Source organism: Marmota flaviventris, chromosome 1, assembly GCF_047511675.1.
Source record: "Marmota flaviventris isolate mMarFla1 chromosome 1, mMarFla1.hap1, whole genome shotgun sequence".
Classification (NCBI taxonomy): Eukaryota; Metazoa; Chordata; class Mammalia; order Rodentia; family Sciuridae; genus Marmota; species Marmota flaviventris.
Window position 1 is genome coordinate 145,439,820 of NC_092498.1, and position 24,935 is coordinate 145,464,754.

The 24,935-nt window shown below is 38.4% G+C and overlaps 2 protein-coding genes across 5 annotated transcripts in view; both read right to left on the reverse strand.

The window, feature by feature from the left end:
* Window positions 1–24,935, reverse strand: part of Taok3 (TAO kinase 3) — a 193,484-nt gene that overhangs the window by 96,358 nt on the left and 72,191 nt on the right. For 3 of the 4 annotated variants that reach the window (XM_027923219.3, XM_071617055.1, XM_027923220.3), the window contains one exon: window positions 3,842–3,944. The gene's annotated coding sequence lies outside the window, so the exon portion shown is untranslated. Of the gene's footprint in view, window positions 1–3,841; window positions 3,945–22,663; window positions 22,755–24,935 lie in introns of those variants that run through there. The other variant, XM_071617050.1, reaches the window with a different exon arrangement.
* On the reverse strand, window positions 18,535–20,171 carry LOC114081769 (glycolipid transfer protein-like). The gene has a single exon (XM_034637046.2). It carries the CDS (start codon window positions 20,154–20,156, stop codon window positions 19,527–19,529), a length of 630 nt encoding a protein of 209 aa, XP_034492937.2. The 5' UTR covers window positions 20,157–20,171; the 3' UTR covers window positions 18,535–19,526.

Here is a 24,935-nt window from a genome sequence, read left to right on the forward strand (position 1 = left end):
CTAAGCGAGCACTTTACCGCTGAGCCACAATCCCAGCCCCAAAACTATCAGCCATTTTGATTACCTGATATGTATGATATGCTACCCAACAATATCATAATACATCTTCTTTTTCAAAGGCATACAGAAAATTTACTAAGGCTTCTTCTTCTTCTTTTTTTAATGAGAGAGAGAAAGAGAGAGAGAAAGAGAGAATTTTTTAATATTTATTTTTTTAGTTTTCGGCAGACACAACATCTTTGTTTGTATGTGGTACTGAGGATCGAACCCGGGCGGCACGCATGCCAGGCGGGCGTGCTACTGCTTGAGCCACATCCCTAGCCCCAGAAAATTTACTAAGGAATGGCATATTCTGGGCCACAAAACAATACTTAATACATTAAAAGAATTTAAGACATATTAATATATTCTGTGAGTATAGCAGATTTTAGATTAGAAATAAATAAGTAGACATCTGAAAAATCCCAGATATATCAAAATTAATAACACAATTTACAATAAGTTATGTTGGGCTGGGGTTGTGGCTCATTTGGCAGAGCCCTTGCCTAGTATGTGTGAGGCATTAGGTTCGATTCTCAGCACCACATATAAGTAAATAAATAAAGGTCAATCAACAACTAAAAAAAATTAAAAATAAAATAAAATAAGCTATGGGTCTAAAAACAAAGCAAAATAGAAATCAGGATATAATTTGATCTGAATGAAAGTGCAAGTACATTGTATCAAAATTTGTATGATGCGGGCTGGGGATTTAGCTCAGTAGGTAGAGCCTTGCCTTGCATATACAAGGCCCTGGGTTCAATCCCTAGCACCACCAAAAATATAAATAAATAAAAAATTGTATGATGCTGATAAAACAGAACTTAAGAGGAAAATGTATAGCACTAAACTCTGGTCTTAGAAAAGAATAAAGGTCTCAAATTAATGACTTCAGCTTCCATTATTAAAAAAATCTTGAGAAAAAGAGCAAATTAAACAAAGTAAGCAGAGAAAGGAAATAATAAAGATTAAGGCAGAAATCAATGAAATAAAAAAATACAAAAGGGAAAAAAATCAATGAATGCAAAGCCGAGTGAGAAAAAGAATCATATTTATAAATCTCTTACCAGACTCATCAGAGTAAAAACATCAGAAAATGCAAATTACCAATATCAGGAAGGAGAGAGGTGACATTGGTGCAGATTCCAGAAGGGTAATCAGGGACTACCATGAACAATGCTATACAAATAAATTTAACAACTTAGATAAAATGGACAAATACAAAAGAGGGTGGGGGGACAGACAGACAGACACAAACTGCCATAGTTTACTCAGAAGAAACAGAAAATCTGCTTGACCCTGTATCTATTAAAGTAATTGAATTTGTAATTTAAAATCTTCCCACAAAGAAAACTCCAGGCTTTCATCTGTGATTTTGCTATCTCTTAGATACCAAAATCTAAGAGAGAAACACCACCAATTCTACATGACTCTCCCCAAAAACAGAAAAAGAGAAATAGCTCCTAGGACTCTTTCTGTGAGGGCTGTTACTTGACATCAAAAACAAAAGCAGGAATCATAAAAGAAACCCTGATAAACTAGACTTCATCAAAATTAAAAATGCCTGTTTTTTTGAAAGATGCTTAATGAAAAGACAAGCAACATACTGGGAAAAAATGTTTGCAAAACATATCTCATAAAGGGCTTAAAAATATAAAGAAACCTCAAAACTCAATAGTAAGAAAATAGCCCATTTTAAACTGGGCAACATATTTGAATAAGTACTTCACCAAGGAAGATAAGTGAATGGCAAGAGAAAGGTACTTATCATCATCACTCCTTAGGAGATGCAAATTAAAATTAAAATGAGATACTACTACATACCTATTAGAATGGCTAATATTAAAAGAACTGACCACACCAGGTGTTGGCAGGGATGTGAAGTAACTGGATCTCTCACACACTGCCAGTGGGAATGTAAAACAGTACAAACACTGGAAAAACAGTTTGCTAGTATCTTAAAAAGTTAATCATGCACCTATCATATGATATAGCCCTTCCACTTTTAGGGATTTACCCAAGAAAAATAAGAGCATATATCTTTATAAAGTCCTGTACATAAATGTTCACAGCAGCATTATTTTTAATGCTGAAACCAGAAACAGCCCAAATGTCTATCAACAAATGAATATATAAACAATCTATGGTATATGAAGACAATGGAATGTAATTCGGCAATAAAATGAACTATTAATACATGCTGCAGCATGGGTGGGTCTCAAAATAATTATGCTGAGTGAAAGAAGTCATACAAAATCAAGTATATATTTTATGATATCATTTATAGGAAATACTATAGTGACAGAAACCACATAGTGATTGCCTAGGGACAGGGTGGGTTTGAGAAGAGCTGGGAAGGAGAGATTAAAAGAGGCAAGAAGAAGCTTTTAAGTGATGAATGTGTTTATTATTTTCATCCTGATAACACTTTCATATAGAATTATATATGTGTGTGTATATGCAAATAAAGTGGGAGGAATTCCTGAAAACTATGTGCCAGTTAAAAGTTATTCTTAACACCTGAGAGGTGAGCACACACATACACATCAACAAACTCAAAAGATTTAAACAGGAAATTAAAGAAAAAATAGCTGTGGTCACTAATGATATGTAATACATGTAACTTCACTAGTAATCAAACAAGTAAAAGTTAAAATAATAAGACATCTTATTTCACCTACCAAATTGGCAAAATAATAGGAAAAAAAAAAGAATAAATGTTTTGGCAAGAACATAAGGAAACAGTCACTTTAACACATTGCTGAAAGTATAGTATGGGCAAGTCCTTCGGCTCAGGAGTGCCCTTTTGGGAATTCGTACAAGGCAGTTTTTTGTTTGTTTGTTTGTTTTGTTTAGCAAAAGAGATGGGGTGTAAGCAGGTGGTACACAGAAAGGCTGTGACAGTGGAGATGGGACATGTGGCTTCTTTAACCTACACGTCTCGATTTCTTAGCCACCTGTGTTTTATCTGAAGTAAGCATTTGGGGTTTTAGTAAATTTTTAATTCTTTTTTTGCTTATCTGTATTAAAAAAAATTTTGAAAGCCCTATTACTTCTGTAATTAGAGGAAAAGTGATATGAAACCGCTATGTTCTGAATGTCCCCAAAGGCCCATGAGTCAAAAGCTTGTTCCCCATCATGGTACTACTGGGGGGGGATCTTTAAGAGGTGGGGCCTAGTGGGGGGTCTTTAACTCACTGGGGGAGTGCCCTTGAAGGGGACTATGGGACCATACCCCTCTTCCTCATTTACTCTCTTGTTTTCTGGTGATGAAGTAAGTAGGTGTGCACTACCACGAGCTTCCGCCTGATGTGCTGCCTTGCCACGCACCCAAAGCAAGGGGACTAAGACAGCATGGACTGAAGCCTCCATAACTGTGAGACAAAAGAAAACTTTTCTCTTTATAAGTTGATTATATCAAGTATTTCACTATAGTAACGGAAAGCTGACAAATATAAACACCATTTATATAAAACAATATCAACAAAAAATGGACACACACATACATATTTCTAGAGAACATTTCTTGATAACAGAAATCAAGAAACTTTAAGTAAGACCATTTCTTTTAACTAAGTAATTTCCCATTTTGTAAGTTGTGACTGAAAAGAATGAAAAATTGATATGGAAATAATATAAAACAAACATTGTTAAAAAAGAATGTTATGTCGATTTATATTCTTACTTCACCTCACATTTTTCTTACAAAGTTAATAAAAGAAATTCATCATAGAAAAGCCAGAAAACACAATCCACTCCCAGTTTTTAGGAGAAAGCTAAGTCATAAATCTACGGACAGTACCTTTTTGTATGTGGCACAAAATGCGCTGTATTGCTCAGATTCATGTTAGCAGCAATCTTCTTTTTCTCTTTTATAACTTTAGTATTTTGTACTTATGGTGTACCTATGAGGGAAAAAAAAAGAATAAATATATGTAATTATCGGAACAAAATTAAAGAATCAATAATTAAGGTGGGCACGTTGGCACATGTCTTTAGTCCCTGTTTCTTGGGAGGCTGAGGCAGGAGGATCTCTTGATCCCAGGTTTGAGTTCAGTTTGGACAACACTGTGAAACCTCATCTCTTTAAAGGAAAAAAAAAAAAAAAAGAAGAAGAAGAAGAAGGGGGAGGGTGGAGAGGAGGAGGAGAAAGAAGGAAGCAGCAGCGATAATTGCTAATATGGTAGTTTTAAATACAAATGCAATATTACAAAGTTAAAATTGTATCTTCACCCATGGATGACAAACGTAAAAGCTATGACTTTTACAACAAAGACACAGGATACTCTTCCACAGGCAGTACTTAGGAAACAAATGTGTCAGTAGATTTCAGAATCTTTACTGAGGCGTCTTCTGGTTTATCTGCATCCAGGGCAACTCAATAAAAGCTAACAGCAGCCAGCACTAATGTGACAGCACACGGCAATGCTGCGGATCCTGTCAGTAAGGCTTATATTTTCAATAGCTTCTCTAAAAGGCTGATGATGTGCACTGATTCATCCCTTTCTGAGGCTCTCCCATAACCATTTCCCCCATTTTGGAAGTAATGATTATTTCTCAATTGTCTATTAAAGAAGCACATGACCAATGTAGAAAATCTAATACACACACACTCACACACACACACACACACATAAACACACACACGTGTGTGTGTGTGTATACATTCATATATACTATTTTTTAAAAACCCTGTAACAATGCGCATACTTGTCTCCATGTGGATATTTATTTCTTCCTGTCATCATTTCTTTCATTATACAACTGAGCTCTACATGTAATTTCATAACCTACCTCTTTAATCTAATTCGGTATTATGAGCATGTTGCCATATCACCCAACACTGTCCACAAAGATCATTTAATGACTTCCCAATGGAAGAGTCACAATTAATTCACAACTGTTTCTCCACAACTGGAAACCAAGGATGTAGTCAACCCTTTGTTTTGTTATTGCATTATTTAATAAAGCATTTTGAAGATCTTTGTGTATCTTACTTATCTGTGTTTGGGGGGCTTTCTTTCAAACAGATTTATTGAAATAGTTATTGGGTCAATGAATATAACAATTTAGAACTTGTATTTATTAGAATAATTTTTAGGTGTTTGGCTAGCTTTGGAGATGGTCTTACAGAAAAAAAAATTGTAAAAACAGTATTTCCATTTTCAAGTTTTTCTTGCTGAGGATATCCCAAATCTCCTCTCATGCTTACATTTACAAACTGTACTTTTTTGATTATTTTTGTTATTCCCTCTGTGGCTGTGGAAGGCTTTAGAGCATCTGGCAGCTAAAACTTGCCTACATTCTGTATCATTACATTTTACCTATCCACAGGGTTTGGCTTAGATGTGAAGTGTCCCCTGAAAGCTTCTGTGTGAGACAATGCAAGAAGGTTTGGAGGAGAAATGATCAGGTTGTAAGAGCCTTAAACTAAACAGCAAATTAGTCCCTGATGGGATTAACTGAGTGGTGGCTGGAGGCAGGTAGGGTGTGGCTGGAGGAAGTGGGGCATTGTCGGTGTGGCTTTGGGGTATATACTTGTATCTGGAGTGTGAAGTCGTCTTCTCTCTGCTTTCTGATCACCATGTGAGCTGATTCCCTCTGCCATGCTCTTCTGCCATGATGCCCCAAGGAATGGAGCCTGCTGTCTATGGATTGATATGTCTGAAACTGTGAGCCCCCAAATAAACCTTTCTTCCTCTACTTGTTCTTTTAGTCATAGCAGCAAAAAAACTGACTAAAACACCAATCAATTGTTGGAATGTTTACATGTCTACCTTGCTCTTCTAGTCTGACTACACCTTCAATGAATTAAAATGTTCCTTATGACCCTATACAACACTAGATACTATGTTCCTAAGAAAATAGTTTTAAATAAGGCATATGTCACCATCCTCATGCCCAGTTTCAAATGCAAGAGATGTTTGCTCCTAGGAAATAGCATTCTCATGCTACTGGCCATGTGGGCTTACTATTTACCTTCTCTTTAAATGCTTATTCATTTTTACACAATTTTTAAAAAATGCATCCTCTCTGCATCTTTGGCTGCACATCTCTATAAATGTCTTAAAATGAACTCCCTTGGATTTCTAGGAATTAAACTTCTCCATTTTACCTTTTCTTATTTTTAGGACACTGCATTGCTAAGGGGCTAAAGCTTGTATTCCCGAGTTTGATGCATTAAACCTAAAGGGTCCTTTCTGTTTCCTTCCATTTCAATACCTTCCTTCTTACTCCAAAAATGTCTCCAGCATCCCAAGAAACTGACCCATGAACTATTTCTGCTAAGTTCCTTGGCTTCTCTCTGATGACCTCAATGGTGTGTTCCTCCAAGGATCAGCCAAGTTCTCTGCATAAGTGCAAGCTGCTATCTTCACTTCTGTCCATTTAATGGTATTGAATGACACTGTGTCACTGGTGATCCCGACCCCTATTGTAAGCCTCAGTCCCATGTTTTAAAACATCTATTTGGCTTCTCCCCTAAATGGCTCACAAACTCCTCACATTAACTTCGACTCTTCTTTTCCCTTGTCCCTTACACTCAATTAATCCTCAATTCTGCTTCAAATATTTCTCCCCACACGTTTTTAACTCTCCATTCTGTGGCATTAGTTTTCTCTCCTCGGCTTGCTGCTCTTTCACCCTCGATTCTATCTTTTCTGCAATTCATCTTCAAAACAGTATTACCTTAATCGTCTTCCTAAAGCACACAGTTCAGACAATATCACATTTCTGCTTAAAATCCTTCAAAGTACAAAGAATGCAGAATCCTTCCTACAGTATAACTTTTACTCTAACTTAAATTCTAAAACTCAGTAATTGGGGAAAAAATGAATTACTATTCCATCACATACCCCTTCATGCTTTTCATACTTAATTTCTTTGTGCTAGTTCCCCTGTCTGTACTGTCCCAATACCACCCACACTCACAGTCCAGCTAAATGTCATCTTTTCCTATAAAACCTATCATTTTCTCTATTCTTGTATCCTTCAGTTTTAAATTCACAGGTATCAATGCTCTGATGGATGTCAAGTACCTCTTCAGAGTAGGGGAATGTCTATTTGGATCTATCCCTGCATCTTCAAGTTTTCTTTTAAAAAAAATCTCTGCTTTCATGAGATATAATTCAAATATATAATTTGTCCATTGGAAGTGAACAACTCAATGGTTTTTAGTATATTTACAGATAACACCACAGTTACTTTTAGAACATTTACATTATCAAACAAACAAAAACCCCTGTACCCTTTAGCCATCATCTTCCTACCTCCAGCTTAAGCAAACACTAATCTGCTTTCTATCTCTGTAAGATCTTCCTCCTCTGGATATTTCATAAGAACAGAATAATAGGATGTGGTCATTTAAGGCTGGCTTCTTTCACTTAGCGTAATGTTTTTAACACTTAGTGTACTGCCTGGCTCAGTATTTCACTCCAGTTATTGCCAAATTATATTCCATTATATGAAGACACCATATTTTTCTTACCTATGCATCAGTTGATGGACATCTGGACTCTTTCCACTTTTTTTAAAATATATTTTTTTCTTGTTGACGAACCTTTATTTTATTCATTTATTTATATGTGGTACTGAGAATTTAACCCAGTGCCTCACACATGTGAGGCAAGCGCTCTACCATTGAGCCACAACTCCCCAGCCCTGTCCACTTTTTGATTATCATGGATAATGCTGACATAATCATTTGTGTACAAGTTTTTATGTGGACATGTTTTCATTTCTCTAGAGCATATATAACCTACAAGTGAATCTGCTAGGACCTAAAGCATCTTTTTTTTTTTTTTAATATATATACATATTTTTAGTTGTTGATGGACCTTTATTTTATTTATTTAATAAACTGCCTCACATGTGCTAGGCAAGTGCTCTGCCACTGAGCCACAACCCCAGCCCACCTATAGCATCTGTATATAGCATATACTCCACAAAAATCTGTTGAAATCGCCTTTTCTTTCCATTCCATTCTTGGAATTAAAAATGATAATTTGAATTCTTTTTCCTCCCCAAACATAAACAAGACATATTTTTCCTTCCAAGAGGATAGCATTTTAAAAATTGACTAAAATGATATATACAGAAATCATTTTTTCCCACTTACTTGACCTCTTGGAACTTCAAGGGTTACATTTACAGTGATAACTGAGAACTGTGCCAAGAATGTAGACCATCAGGGTCTTGGGCCACTGGGCCAACAGGACAATCCAGCTAGCTTAGAGTAGATTTCAGAGACAAGCAACTAAAATAGTGTTGTTCACTCATTTTTCTAAGAAATGGAAACCTGCAAACAATGGTAATCAAATAAATTATTTTTTCACAGATATTATAACAATTTAAGAGAGAACACTTGGTAGAGAGTAGAAATATACATTTTTTTTCATAATTTCCCGTTTCCTAGAGGCTTTCGTGAAAGATGATTCACAGAGGATCTTAGTTGCCTTTCAAATGTTTCAGTAACACCTTTTCAACAATAAACCAGGAGCCAACTAATTTGAGTACCCCAGAATATTTTAACATTAAAAAGGCAATAAGTAAGGGTACTCTTGTACATTGCTGGTGGGACTGCAAATTGGTGCGGCCAATTTGGAAAGCAGTATGGAGATTCCTGGGAAAGCTGGGAATGGAACCACCATTTGACCCAGCTATTGCCCTTCTCAGACTATTCCCTGAAGACCTTAAAAGGGTGTACTACAGGGATACTGCCACATCGATGTTCATAGCAGCACAATTCACAATAGCTAGACTGTGGAACCAACCCAGATGCCCTTCAATAGATGAATGGATAAAAAAAAAAATGTGGCATTTATACACAATGGAGTATTACGCAGAACTAAAAAATGACAAAATCATGGAATTTGCAGGGAAATGGATGGCATTAGAGCAGATTATGCTAAGTGAAGCTAGCCAATCCCTAAAAAACAAATGCCAAATGTCTTCTTTGATATAATGAGAACAACAAAGAACAGAGCAGGGAGGAAGAGCAGGAGGAAAAGATTAACATTAAACAGAGACATGAGGTGGGAGGGAAAGGGAGAGAAAAGGGAAATTGCATGGAAATGGAAGGAGACCCTCATTGTTATACAAAATTACATATAAGAGGTTGTGAGGGGAATGGGAAAAAAAAACAAGGAGAGAAATGAATTACAGTAGACGGGGTAGAGAGAGAAGATGGGAGGGGAGGGGAGGGGGGATAGTAGAGGATAGGAAAGGTAGTAGAATACAACAGTCACTAATATGGCATTATGTAAAAATGTGGATGTGTAACCGATGTGATTCTGCAATCTGTATTTGGGGTAAAAATGGGAGTTCATAACCCATTTGAATCTAATGTATGAAATATGACATGTCAAGAGCTTTGTAATGTTTTGAACAACCAATAAAAAAAAAAAACCTCAAAAAAAAGGCAATAAGTATTAGAATGTTTCATATTGGAAAAAAATTTTAAAGATTAGCCATTTCAACTTTTTTTTCATTATTTTTTATTTTAAATTTATTTATTTATTCTAATTTGTCTTACATGACAACAGAATGCATTTTGATTCATAGACACACATAGAGCACAATTTTTCATGTCTCTGGTTGTACACAAAGTACAGTCACACCATTCGTGTCTTCATACGTGTACTTAGGGTAATGATGTCCATCTCATTCTACCATCTTTCCTACCCCCATGACCCCTCTCTTCCCCTCCCTCTCCTTTGCCCTATCCAAAGTTCCTACATTCCTCCCATGCTCCCCTTCACCCCATTATGGATCAACATCCACATATCAGAGAAAACACTCATCCCTTGGTTTTTGAGAATTGGCTTACTTCACCTAACATGATATTCTCCAACTTCATCCATTTATCTGCAAATGCCATGATTTTATTCTCTTTTAATGCTGAGAAATATCCCTTTGTGTATATATATACCACAGTTTCTTTATCCATTCATTTATTGAAGGGCATCTAGGTTGGTTCCACAGTTTAGCTATTGTGAAATGTGTTGCTATAAACATTGTTGTGGCTGCGACACTATAGTATGCTGTTTTTAAGTCCATTGGGTATAAACTGAGGAGTGGGATAGCTGGGTCAAATGGTGGTACCAATCCAAGTTTTCCAGGAATCTCCAAACTGCTTTCCATATTGGTTGCACCAATTTGCAATCCCACCAGCAATATATGAGTGTGCCGTTTTCCCCACATCCTCGCCAACATTTATTGTTGTTTGTATTCTTAATAGCTGCATTCTGACTGGAGTGAGATGAAACCTTAGTTTTGATTTGCATTTCTCTAATTGCTAGAGATATTGAACATTTTTTTTTCATATATTTGTTGATCAATTTTATATCATCTTCTGAGAAGTTTCTGTTCAGTTCCTTAGCCCATTTATTGATTGGGTTATTTATTTATTTATTTTGGTGTTAAGCCTAGAGATTAGTGCCCTATCTGATGTGCATGGGGTAAAAATTTGGTCCCATTCTGTAGGCTCTTTCTTTACCTCACTGATTGTTTCTTTTGCTGAGAAGCTTTTCAGTTTGAATCCATCCCATTTATTAATGTTTGATTTTATTTCTTGCATTATAGGAGTCTTGTTGAGGAAGTGGGGCCTAATCCGACATGATGAATATTTGGGCCTACTTTTTCTTCTATTAGGTGCAGGGTCTCTGGTCTAATTCCTCGGTCCTTGATCCACATTGAGTTGAGTTTTGTGCATGGTGAGAGATAGAGGCTTAATTTCATTTTGCTGCATATGAATTTCCAGTTTTCATAGCACCATTTGTTGAAGAGGCTATCTTTTCTCCAATGTATGTTTTTGGTGCCTTTGAATCTCAGGAACGCTAAGCACTACTTATGTGCAATGTTACTTCAAATTCAAACCCAAGACTTCTGATTTCCTAGTCCTGAAGGCTTTGCCCTGAACCATATTGCCCAAGTCAGTCTTTAGAACACCAAACAATTGCTATGTTTTGGAGAATAATCAAGAAAATTATAATTTAATGTAAGATTGGATTTCTGTGTCACCATTCTTACCAAGGATCTCATAACTTAAATACATAGTGATGGATTCAGTTCTTTTTAGGACTGGAGACCTCTTTAAGGAAGAGGAATATAAGCCAGGTGCAGTGGTATACACCTGAAATTCCGGAGATCTGGGAGGTTGAGGAAGGAAAATCAAAAGCTTGAGGCCAGCCTCAGCAACTTACCAAGACCTTGTCTCAAAACAAAACAACAACAAGAAGCCTGGGGATGTAGCTCAGTGCTGGAGTGCTTGCACAGCATGTGTAAGGCAGGGTCTTTGAAGGGTCTGGGGCAAATAAGGGATCCTAGATCTTATGCTTCACAGTAAATGTATCTCTGTAAATAACTTATTTTATTAATTATCTTTCTCACAGAGAATAGACTAGACCAGGTTAAAAAAAATCTTCCATTTTATAGGAATAAAAAGTGAACTATAAATAGGTGGCATGACTTTTCCAAAGCCACACAGTAAGGACTAGCACAATGCTGGTTTTCCTCAACCCTCTATTCCTACCATGCAACCCTCCATACAGACTTGAAAAGAATTATCTTCAAAGAAACTAAAAGAAAACTTATTTTTGGTAGTTGTTGCTTGAGTCTGCCACCAATATTTAACTATTATTATGAGGTCAGGAAACTGCTTTTATGGTACTTTCACAGTGAAAATAAAATTACATGACAGTTGCTTTTATGCACTATGATCAGACAGCCCATCATGTACAGAGATCATGGCATTTGATGGCTGGAAAGGGACCTTTCGGTCATCTAAGTTCTACTTGTCGGATAATGCAGAAGTGGCCAGGTTTATTGATGTTCATAATAATGATAATCTTTAGGCCACTCCCAGGTCACCTGAAGATTCTTCTAGACAGTCCTTATGGATTTATCTATGTATGCTAAAAAGTAAACGTATCAATTGTTTTGGTTTATTACTAAGTAATACTTTTCTCTCTTAAAAAAAAAAGAGACAGATGGGAAAGGAAAGGCTCCGTTGGGTTCTTTAAATTTAATACTCAATATCTCTATTTTGTTCTGTCTACTACTTTGACATGAGGCCAGCAACTTGAGATCAGCTATACATTTATTTCATAAAAAAAGATACTTTACGTGGGTCTTAAAATCAAGACCAGTACAAAAATGGTGATCATCTGTCTATAAAAATTCCAAGTTATTCTAACAGATTTGACCAACTTCTGAAGTCTTTATTATAGACTATATTCATATATATCAAGAATATGATATGAAAACTGAATAATTATAATACACACTAATAATAATTGACTCTTAAGGTTTCTCAAATTTGTTTAATATTCATTTATATCCTATATTGAAAAAATTTTAAAGATCCCTAACATTTTTCTTAAATTTTCTTTTGGTTAATTGCTTTATTAATTTATTTACACATTCATTCATTCATCAAATATATATTTCAAAAAAACTTTTTTAGTTGTTGATGGAATTATTTTATTCATTTATTTATATGAGGTGCTGAGAATTGAACCCAGTGCCTCACACATGTGAGGCAAGCACTCCACCAATGAGCCCCAGCCCCAGCCCCAGCAAATATATATTAAGTACCTAGTATGTGTCCAGCACTGAACAAGGCTTTACGTTCTTCCTGCGCTTATATTCTACTGGAGGAAGACACATACGGATATGGCATTTACTAACAAATATTAAGAAGAAAAACTTAAATGAAACAGGGTCAATTGACAGACCGGTTCTGGCAGATAAGGAAACAGATGTGAAGATGAAAAAAGCAGGAGTAAGCTCTGAAGATCCACAGCAGGAAAGGGTGCTCCAGGCAGAGGGGAGGGCAAGATTGTTTGGGGTAAGCCCGGACAACCAACAGGCAAAGGTGGGCAGAGCACAGTGAGCAACGGTGATGTGACAATGCAGCAGAGGGGCTAAGGCCTCCCCCGACAAAATTAAGACAGATTTAAAATCCAGGCACAGGGAGAGAAATACTGTACTTACGCATGGACTCTAAAGCAACTTTGAACTCACAGAAGCCAAATAGAACGATGATTACCAGAGACCCTGACGTTAGGAGAATGGGGAGATGCTGGGTAAAAAAGACAGTTTTAGCCAGACATGGTGGTGCACACCTGTAATCTCAGTCGCAAGGGCAGGAAGATCGCAGGTTCAAAGCCAGCCTCAGCAACTTAGCAAGGCCCTAAGCAACTTGGTGAGACCCTGTTGTCTCTTAAAAAAAAAGGGCTGGGGATGTGGCTCACAGGTTAAGCGCCACTGAATTCAATCCCTGATATAAAAACAAAAAAACAAAACAACAAAACAACAACAAAAATAAAGATAGTTTCAGTTGGACAGGAAGAATAAATAAAATGTGAGATTTATGTTAATTTTCTTAATTTAATCATTCCAAATTGTACCCTTATAAAATATCACTTGTATACCTTATAATTTGTCAATATATAAAAAAAACTTTGGATTTTTTTTTTTTTTTAAGTAAGTGAGATGAGAAGCCACTGAGGCCATTTGGTAAGGAAGTGACCTATATTTAAAAGTCATCTGGACTGCTCTGTGGAAAATAGATTGTATAGGAGAAAGGTCAAAAAAAAAAAAGAGAGAAATCTAAAAAGAAAGAAAAATCTATATTCATATGCAGAAGAATGAAATTGGACCTTGATCTCTCACAGTTACAAAAATTAACTCAAAATGAATTAAGAGACTTAAATGTAAGACCTGAAACCATGAAAATACTAGAAGAAAACACAGGGGTTCACTTCAGTACAGAGAAGGGGCAAGAAACTTGGGGGCAAGATCCCGAAGGCACATGAAACAGAAGCAAAGAGAGACAAATCAGATTAGATCAAAGTAAAAAGCTTCTGCGACAGCAATGGAAACAATCTACAGAGTAAAGAAACAACCTTCAGAAGGGAGAGAACATTTGTGAACTCTACAGCTGACAAAGTGGTCAACATCCAGGATACAGGAGGAACTAAAAAACAAACAAAAAAACCTCCATAGCAAAAACTAAAATAACTCTATTAAAAAATGGGCAATAAACCTAAATAGACACTTCTCAAAAGAAGACATATAAATGACAAACCAGTACATGAAAAAAATTAACATCACTATTCATCAGGGAAAGGCAGATCAAAACCATAATGAGATATCAACTCACTGCAGCATGAATGTTTTTTTTTTTTTTTTTTTTTTTGTTACTTAGGGTCTTGCTAAGTTGCTGAGGCTCTTCTTGAATTTGCAATCCTCCTGCCTCAGCCTTTCAAGTTGTTGTGATTACAGGTATGCATCCCCATGTCTGGCTCAAAAATTTATTTTCTAAAAATTATAAGAGACTACTGTGCCTGTCACATCTGTTTTGTAAGTATGGGTGATTATATATCAAGTAATAGTTCAATTGTAACAACTTAATTCTATATAAATTATACTTTTGTAATTTTGAAGAATTTTTATGCCTTAATGTGATTTTTCTTTAATCTCAGAAAGAGGCTACCTTATACCTTCTTATTTACTAAGGTACTGAGGATTGAACACAGGGGTGCTTTACCACTGAGCCATATTCCCAGTCCTTTTTTTGAGACAGGATCTCACTAAGTTGCTTAGGGCCTCCCTAACTTGCTGAGGCTGGCCAAACTCAGCCTCCGGTATTCTTTTTTTAAATGACTTATTATTATTTTTTAGTTGTTGGTGGACCTTTATTTTATTTATTTATATGTGATGCTGAAATTCGAACCCACTACCTCACACATGCTAGGCAAGCACTTTCCCACTGAGCCACAACCCAGCCCAAGAATGATATTCTAAGAAACATAAAAAGTAACAAGAGGATGAAAAGGGAACTCTTGTTGGTGAGATTCAAATTAGTACAGTCGTTATGGAAAACAATATGGAGGTTCCTCAAAAAATTTACAATAGAACTACCATATGATCCAACAATCCCACTACTGAGTATGTATCCACAGGAAGTGAAACCAGTATGTTGAAGAGACATTAGCCCACCCATGTTTCTTGAAGCACTATTCACAATGGCCAAGAAATGGAAGCAACCTAAGTGCGTATCAATTGATAAATAAGGAGAATGTGGTACATATATGTAACGAAATACTATTCATCTATAAAAAGGATAAAATCCTGTCATTTGTAGCAACACAGATGGGACCGAAGATCATTACATTAAGTGAAGTAAGCTAAGCACAGAAAGACAAGCACCAGATGATCTCACTCATATCTACAATCTATAAAAGTTGATCTCAAAGAAGTTTAGAGTAAAGAGGCTGGGGAGAGTAGGGGAGAGGATCATCAATGGACACTAAGTACAGTGAGATGGGAACAAGAAGTTCTAGCGTGTGATTGCATAGAATGTGACTATGGATAATGAAAACATACTGTATATTTCAAAAAGTGAGAAGAATGATTTTAAGCATTTTCACTGTAAAGAAATGATAAATGGGGGCTGAGGATGTGGCTCAAGCGGTAGCGCGCTCGCCTGGCATGCGTGCGGCCCGGGTTCAATCCTCAGCACCACATACAAACAAAGATGTTGTGTCCGCCAAAAACTGAAAAATAAATATTGAAATTCTCTCTCTCTCTCTCTCTTAAAAAAAAATAAATGATAAATGTTTGTAGAGAGGTTTATATCTTCAGGATACTCCATATATATATAATTTTTGTTTTTATGGACCAGTTAAAAAAGTTAAAACCAAATAAAAACAAACAAACAAAAAGCCCCAAGGAGACCTGAAAGAAGCTACTGTAAAAGTCCAGCCAAGAAATGGTGATGGCTAATCTGGGTGTGGTAGCCCAAGCCTTTAATCTCAGCAAGTCTGGAAGCTGAAGCAGGAGGATTGCAAATGTGAGGCTAGCCTGAGCAATTTAGTGAAATCTCTAAATAAAAAAATGAAAGGTGTTGGGGATGTAGCTCATTGGAAAAGTGCCCCTGGGTTCAATGACCAGCACTGGGGGAAAAAAGATGTTTGTTAAGGACTGAGTTAGAATAGGAGACTGAAGTGGGGAGGGGCGGGGGTCAAGGGAGGGATCTCAAACAAGAAAGTTTATTCTAGAATATTGGCAATAAAATCGAAAGCAGAGGTAGATATCTCGCCGTGAGTCCATGAATCTGGATGCAAGAAACATAATAGTAGTGTGATGAAATGAGCAGTTGATTGGCTGTGCAGCTCAGAAAAGACAGAATTAGCTCTGAGGCTTCACAGCAAATGACAGGAAGGACAGGACATTTGTTCTCTGAACAAAAATAGAGAATCTCTGGTTGCAACAGGTTTAATGGGGGAAAAGATGAAGAGTGTTTTCTAGCCAAATTGATTTTACGTGCTAGATGGGCGTTCAGGTGGAGGAGACACACAGCAGGTAGAAAGAAGCAGAGATTGGGGAGACTCGGATTTTGGAGCCAGGTCAGGTCTGCAAATCGCTTGTGCAGGCTGATAAGAAGGTCAAGGAGCTGTGGTGATTCCAGGGAAGACTGCAGAGGAGTCACACAGCTAAGGACAACCCCTTCGGGAACACCCCAAAGTTGGATCCTTAGTGAATGCTAGACTAATGCTAAACATATAATATTGAATTTCTATAATTAGGCATTTACCCCACTCAATAAATAATCAAGAGTAAAATGACTGCCTCAAGTCCAACAAATTGAGGTGAGTAATCAAAAGAATACTAACAGGAATAAAATTTAGGTTCTTATATTTTTTAAAGATCACTCTGACATTTGCTTCATGTCGTTATAAAGGGGAAAATAGAGGCAGCCACTGTCTATCTTTGGAAATATATTTTTTAAAAAGGAAATGGAAAAGTAATAGAATGAACAAACTGATCTTTTAGTTGATAAATTGATCCATGTTTCATATATGTTGTTACATTCCCTTTATTTTATTTTTTTGGTACCACAGATTGAATTCAGGGGCACTCAACCACTGTGCCACATCCCCAGCCCTATCTTGTAGTTTATTTAGAAACAAGGTCTCACTGAGTTGCTTAGCGCCTCGCTGTTGCTGAGGCTGCCTTTGAACTCAAGATCCTCTTGCCTCAGCCTGCCGAGTTGCTGGGATTACAGGTGTGTGCCTCTGCGCCAGGGTGTTACATTCCCTTTATAATCAGAATTTTAGATTTGAAATGGATCTAAGAGGGGCTCAAGGAGTTTAAGTTGTTCCCAAGTAGTTTAAGCATAATGAGTTGGTAACTGTGCCGTGGTAGCCTAGGTGAATTCCTTGACAGCTGGGTGGAAACATGGTATAGTGAAAGGAATTCTGAATGGGAAGATGGAAGTCTGGCTCTGTGGTCTTGATCAAGTTAAATTTTTTTTTCCTAAGCCCCAGTTTCCTGGTGTTGGGCTGGTTGAGATACTCTTTCTTTCCTTTCTTCTTTTCTTCTTTAACTTCCTTTCTTTTTTAAATTAATTTTTTTAAAGCAGTAGTAGGGATTGAACCAACAAGCTCACACATAGGAGACAAGTGCTCTACCACTGAGCTACACCCCAGTCCTTTAAATTTTTTTTTTTTTTTTAAATTTTGAGACAGGGTCTCACTGAGTTACCCAGGGAATACGTGCATGCACCACTGTGCCTGGCTGGTTCATACAATTTCTAAGTTTTGCTTCAACTCAAAGTGTGATTTTGGCATGTTGCTCAGCTTAAAAATCTTTCATTCAGATTGACACACACAAACGGTCTGAATTCAATTTACAACTAAAATTCCCAGCAATCTTTACTTTAATTGTTCTAAAGCCAAATAAAAGAAGAGGCTAAGATACAACCACCTTTAGCTTCTGCAAGTTTTGCTGCCACACTGATCACCAAGTACAGGAGGGCACTGTAAGAGCTCTGTATTTATAACTATTCACTCCCTGCTACACAATTACAATGCCAGGCATTAAAGATAATAGAACATGCAGAAATAAAAGCTTTGAAAATAAACCTTCCTACAGCTAATGAAGGATTATCTAGCATGCAATTTTGCTAAAATGTCACAGCTATTAGCAAGTTGTTTTTTATTTGTTTGTTTGTTTGGGACTGTTTTTCTTTGTTGCCTTGAAAAGTTTTCCTTAAGCATAACCAGCTTTAAAAACTCAAAGATTTCAAAATTAAACTATATATACTTAAGATTATATTAACTTCTTTGAAAAGTGTCTATCTGGCCTCTGTTCTGGACTAAATTATGTCTTCTTACCACCACACCTCCCAGTTCATATGTTGAAACACTCATGCTCCATCTGACGCATTTGGAGATACAGTACTTCAGTACTTCGAAGGCAATTAAGATTAAGTGAGGTCATAAGGGTGGGGCCCTAATCCCACAGGATTGGTGCCCAGAGAAGGGGAAGAGCAAGCATACCAGAGAAAGGCCATGTGACCAGGTGGCAAGAGGGCAACTATCTGCAAGCCAGGAAGAGAGCCCTTGCCAGAAACACATCTGCAGGCACCTTTCTTGGACTTCTGGCCACCCCAAGTGTGAGAAAACAAATTTCTATTTTTTTTTGTGATTCCAAAATAGACATTTGTTTATTAAGGATCATTTAGTTTCTGCATACAAATCACCAATTGTTCCTCATTGGGTTTTTAAACACACACCACTTGTTCTGGGGTTGTTCGTTTGCCCCCACTTTAAAAAATAGAGTTCTTTTTAGCGCCAAAAAGGACAGTTAAGGCAGCAGGGTGTTTCCTGGGTCTCAAGGGCTGGAGGGCTCCCATCTCCCCCTCCAGAAATTCATGTGGTAGGTAGTTTCTCAGGTTGGAAAACCTGTCCCTGAAGAAAATCATCGTGCAGAAGAATGCAAATACAGTCATCTGTGGTCAACTGTGTGCCCAACAGCTTGAAAAGAAACACCCTCTTGGTCATCAAAGACTTGCTGGTTGGTTTCGGCTACTTAAAAAAAAAAAAAAAAACAAAAAAACCCAAAACTGTCTGGCAGAAAGAAGCCAGTCAGAGAGCAGGGTTCCTAGTGACGAGCTGTGACGTCGCTGCACACACCACACAAGGACACACACCAGTTTGCTTTTTGAAACAACGCAGTAGGGACCCTGCATAATTTCCTATCAACTCTTCATGGTCCTTAAAATACCCATAGCTTGGTTCAGCATCATCCTCCAAGGACACCTGCTTCTCTATAAAGAGAGGCATCCACCCTCCCCCCAGAGCTGTGCTCCTGGTGGGGAAAGAACCAAAAACCAAAAACTCTAGGACTTGACTGATTAGAACGGTTAATGGAGTTTTTCACACTGACGCAGGGGTCCAGAGGGTCTACCTGCGGTGAAATCCAGAGGAGATTTGGAAGGAGGATCATTGCTTATTGCTTCATTAGAATAGACCCCCCCCCCCCCCCCAAAAAAAATGACTTTTAAAAGCAGGGCCGACGCCTGCAGGCCCCAGCTGGGCTGGGGGGCTCTGAGGGCCCAGCCAGCCCGCAGCTTGATTCACAGTGATCGGGTGGCCGGTGGCCGGTGGTGCTGGCCGGCGGCCATGGGCGGGCGCGGCTTACACCTTGTAGTTGAGCTCGGCGTTCATCTTGGTGTACATCTCGTAGATGACGTCGATGGTGGCCGTGTAGTTGACCAGGAAGAGGCGGATCTTCTCCAGGCACTCCTCCTCTGTCACGTTCTGCCCCTTGGAGAGGGCCTTCAGGAAGTCCGACTTGAAGGGCGCTGCGTACAGCGCGGCCTGGAAGATCTTCTGCACAATCCAGCCGTGGTACTTCTTGAGGGCCATCTCGTAGGCCTTGGTGGCATTGACGCGGATGAGGTTGGGGTGGTTCTCGTCCCGCTCGCCATCACAGATGCTCTGGAGGAAGACCTGGATGAAGCGAAGGCCTCTTTTCAGCCACATCAGTGCCAGCGTGGCCCCCACTTTGGGCCATTCTGCTCCATACATTTCCTTCTCCACCTCCAGGACGTTCTGCAGGGTCCGGAACTTGGCTGGGTTGGTGTCATACACGGCTTTGATTTTCGTGATGTTGCCACTTATGTCTGCCTTGATGGGTGTAAACATGGGGGACCCAAGGCAATCGAAGAAGGGCGGCAGGTGGGACACCGCCTCCAGGAAGGGCCCCGTCTCTATCTGCTTGTCCGCGGGCAGCGGCTTCAGCAGGTGCTCTGCCAGCAGCGCCATTTCGGGGTCGAGGCCCGCGGTGATGCCCCAGCCGGCGCCGCGGGCGTCCACGCCGCCCCCCGGGCCGCCGCCGTCCAACAAATTTCTATTGTAAGCCACCCACTCTGAGGTCTTTTGTTAAAGCAACCAAAGAAGACTAAGACAGCATGCTGAAGAACTATTTGGACAATATTCAAAGGATTACTAATTTAGTAGTCAAAATGTATTCTTTAGGGTCAGAAAAACTGATATTTGATAATCCTTTTCCTTTTCAAAATATATCTTGATAATTCAAAGAGTGGTAAAAATGGTATTAAAGAATATCAAGAAAATCAAGGGGAAGTTTATAACTGTACTGAGTCTCTGCCCAATAAATGAAAAAATAAAACAAAACAAAACCAACCCTCCCAAATAAAGGCTATTAGAGAACATGTGCTTGGTTAAGTGTACAACCTTGACCTAAAGTCTGTTTCCAAAGATGATTTTATTTACTTTTTGATGATGGGGATGTAACCCAGGGCCATGCACATGTCAAGAACATGCTCTACTGCTGGGCCACATCCCCAGCTTTCCAAAGACTCTTTAAATTTATTTGACATATAAAGAATTCTGCCTCTGAATATAAACCTAAGATGTGTTAAGCTCCTCAAGATAAAAGTGATTACAACTATTTTCCTCTTTGGGTATGTAAAGTAGTTTCTTTATCTTTGAGTGAGTTTCTTGGAATTTAGAAAGAGTGAACCCTAGGAGCCCTCCATATGCCATCTGATTATAAATACTCTGTAAAGCTGTTTATGAATGGAATCCATCCTCTAAACCTCTGCCAACATCGACCTGAGAGTAAAACCTGATCACACCACTCCCTTGCTTAAAGCTAGTTAATCCCCATCTGTATAGGACAGAAAACCCAAGCTCCTTGGACTTGGCATATGAGATTCTCTGTGGCACATCCTGTCCTTAGTAACTCTGGGCTTCAAACCAGATGCCTCAGCTACCTCTATTACTGCCCTGCCATATAGAGAAGCCCCTGCTGACAAGAAAGGAAGAAAGCTCTTCTTCCTAGCTATCCAAATGTTCAGGAATCTTCCAAGAACGTATGCCCTATGGGAAACTTTCCTGGCTGTCCCATAAGCTAAGATAGATGTTCCTTTACATTCCTGCAGAAGTGTACTGTAAATATTTTTAATGTACAGTATTTACCAGAAACAATTTAGGTTGTCTTAGAGAAATACCTCCCCATTAGACTATAGGCTACTAAGGGGCAGGAGTCATATTCATATGGCCATAGCCTAACAGATTACCTGATACATAGCCAAAATATACTGCTGAAGCACATTAATCTATATATCAAATGTACTGGGGTATTTACTATTTTAAGGAACATAATGATAAATATTTCTGTAAAGCACGTATCCATTGTTTCTTCCTTTTTTTTTTTTTAATACTAATTTCACAGGTTGCTTTACTTAAAATGAACTTGATCTTTACTTTGGAAATGTACTATTATACTAAGCTACATGATACCCAAATGTCAATCATTTCAACTGTATTGGGACTCTTAACTTACTTTTTTAAAGGACCAATCTGTTTTTATGGGTCTCCTAAAGAACTAGCACTTGAGGGCTGGGGGTGTGGCTCAGGGGTAAAGCACTGCCCAGCCAGTATCACAAAACAAAACAAAACAAAAAGCTGGAACTTATTGAATCATCTGTAAACCCCCTTGGAGTCAGAATCTAGATGTATTAGTTTTATACAAGTAAAATAAAATGTACACTACATATTAAACAAAAATGTAATCCTGTTATATATTTTTCCCACATGAAAGTCATAATACATGGTGTCTTTGCATTAAGTATTTTAGAGTCCATTACTTAGGTCTGCTTTTAGTCAGCAAGACTAAAATATCACTTATATTGATTTGTAGGACTTCATTCAGCCTTATATTAGGATATCTTGAACATTCATTCATTGTTGCTTTTGGTAAATGAACCAATCTTGGAACGAACAGGAAAGAGAACATCTGCAAGCACTTGTCTTAGACTACTACAGGCACTGAGCACAGAAAGGCGAGTTCATCCCATACGGGTCTAGTTTAATGCAATCCATTAAACTAACATTTATTTACTCACTCCTCTCTCTGTGCAAAGCACCACACATTACTTCATTCAAGCCTTAGATAACAGTGAAAGAACTATCATGGATCTCATTTCACAGATAAAAATCCAAGGGCTGACTTCACAGACTAGTGGGGGGCAAAGCTGGGATTCAAATTTAGGCTGCTGAACCTCAAGCCCAGTCTTTTAACCACTATGGGAGAGTTTTTAGTTAAATTATTATTTGAAAGACTTCAGAAATTAATGAGTTGTTAAATTATACAGGAGTCCATCAAGCCTACAAGAAGCCCGAATACCAACTGCTTCATCATTTTGATTTGTTTTTCCCAAGGCTAACCCAGAAGGTTCAGCCTCCTCATCTAAAACGTTCACTCTGTGCTTAAAACACACACACACACACAAAGTGGGACACACCTGTGGTTCTTGCTACTCAAGAAGCTAAGGCAGGAGGACTGCTTGGGCCAGGAGTTTAAGAACAGCCTGGGAAACAGAGAGAGACCCAGATCTGGAGAAGGAGAAGAAGAAAGTCAATGTCATCATTGAGAATTTCTATTCTGTGAAAAGTGGTGTGCAAATTCAGGACAAGGGAAGCCTGAGAGTTCCAAAATCAGAAATGATCCTGTACAGGGACCTTGGGAGAGGCTTTACATACTCGAATGCTAGCATTTAAAACTTGAAACTCTCGCCTGGTTTCTAATGGTGAGACAATTCAGCATTCTTAATCCCTTTTAATTCTGCTTTGCCACTGGCAGACATGGCCGGCTCTGGCATGTGCAGGTAGGACACATGCCAGCGCCCTTCACTCTGTTGCAAGTCGCCATACACAAACTCAGCAGGTGTCTCTCGCAGGCACTGCCTATGAGCCCATGTTATTCCAGCCAACACAGAAAATCAATATTCAATCGCCTTTAAAAAGTAAACAGTCCCATAACAACTGACTTTGACACCTAGAGTAAGACTGGTATCCCGAATCTTCGGGCTTCCCACCGCTCTCATCCACGCCCCAAAGGTCATCTTCCTAATGCAGAGGGCGCTAAAGCATCACCCCACGTTCAAAAATCTTTGACGGAGACACCCAAACTCCATACCAACATAGTCAAGGCTGCTAACATGGCTTCAATTCTAGTTTACCAGTTTCCTAGTTATTCCTTGAGTGTACTAGTTACTTACATAGTCTCTGGGTTCTGCTTGTCTTTCACTTTTTAGACGTTAAAATCCAATTGCTCCTTATAGACCCAGTTAAAGTCTACCTCTGGCAGAATTTAGTTACCATGGAACTTTGTCTTCATAAATCTCATCTGATATTATATTAATAGTTTACTGTGAACACAATCGTTTCCTCCACTGGAGAACAGGTTTGTTCAACTTTTCCTTCACACAGAAGTGATTCTTCTCTCCTGCTCTTATAGCAGCATGACACAATTTTTAAAAATAAAGATTTAGATGGGTAACTTGAATTGCAGTTTCAACCTATCTATAGTTCATTGAACAAATGTTTACTTAGTGCCTACTATATGCAGTTCTAAGTACCTGGAGAAACAAAACAAAGCTCCTTATTCTTGTGGAGCTCAAATCCTATTGGAGGAAAATGAATAATTAACAATAAGCATGTTAAGGTAAATCAGTATTATAAAATAATGATGAGTGTTTTGGAAAAAAAGAAAAAAAAAGCTGCAGTTTTAAACAGGGTAAGCAGGATAGAGCTCAAAAAGGTGAAATTGATCCTTCTCAAATTCAAGAGGGTGCTAAAATCTGGGGGATGTTTTTTAGGCAGAGGACCAGCTAGTGCAAATGCCCTCCTGGGGCAGGGAAGGCCAGAGTGGAAACGGGAAGGAGCAGGCCATACAGGGCCTCATAGAATCTTGTTACAAGATTCCAGTTCTTACTCTGAAATAGGGAGCAAGTACAGGGTCTTAAGGGAACTGTAATCTAACTTCCATGTTAAAGGATCCCTCTGCCATGTTCAGAGTAAACTGAAGCAGGGAGTCCAGTGAGAAGGCTGAGAGCTATGAAGGTGCTTGGAACTAAGGAATGGAAGTGGTAAGGCCTGCATGTGGGGCTGGGGACGCAGCTCAATGGCAGAGCACATGCTTAGTATACGTGAAGCCCTGGGTTCAATTCTCATATACCTCAATAGACAATGGTGGACCGTACACATAGCGGTGGTACCATAGGATTCTAATGGAGCTGAAAAGTTTGTATGGCCTAGTGATATGTCCCCCATACATCACTCTCGTGATCATGGTGATGATAGTGTAAACAAATCTGTTTAGGTACATTCAGATACATGTATACTTACCACTGCCCATAGCAATAGGCTGCACTAGGCAGCAGAGGTACGTAGTGAGCGCAACCATGTAGGTCTGTGTGAGCACAAGGACAAAAATTGCCTAGAGATGCATTTCTCAGACTTTTATCTCCAATGTTAAGCCACACATGATTGTAGTTTAAAAGATGAGATTAAATGAAAGGCTGATTATACCCAAAAGTTAAAATTTAAAAAGGACCCCTTTAATATAAAAAAATTAAAATCTTCCAAAATCTTTGAAGAATATTCATCTGTTTCAGCGCTGTCTTTCCTCCCTCTACACTGATTTCTCTCAATTTAATACAAACACATAACAGACTTATGCAAGCATTTGCCTTTTTCAGCTATTTTGAATTTGGAATACAGTGCTCATCTTTT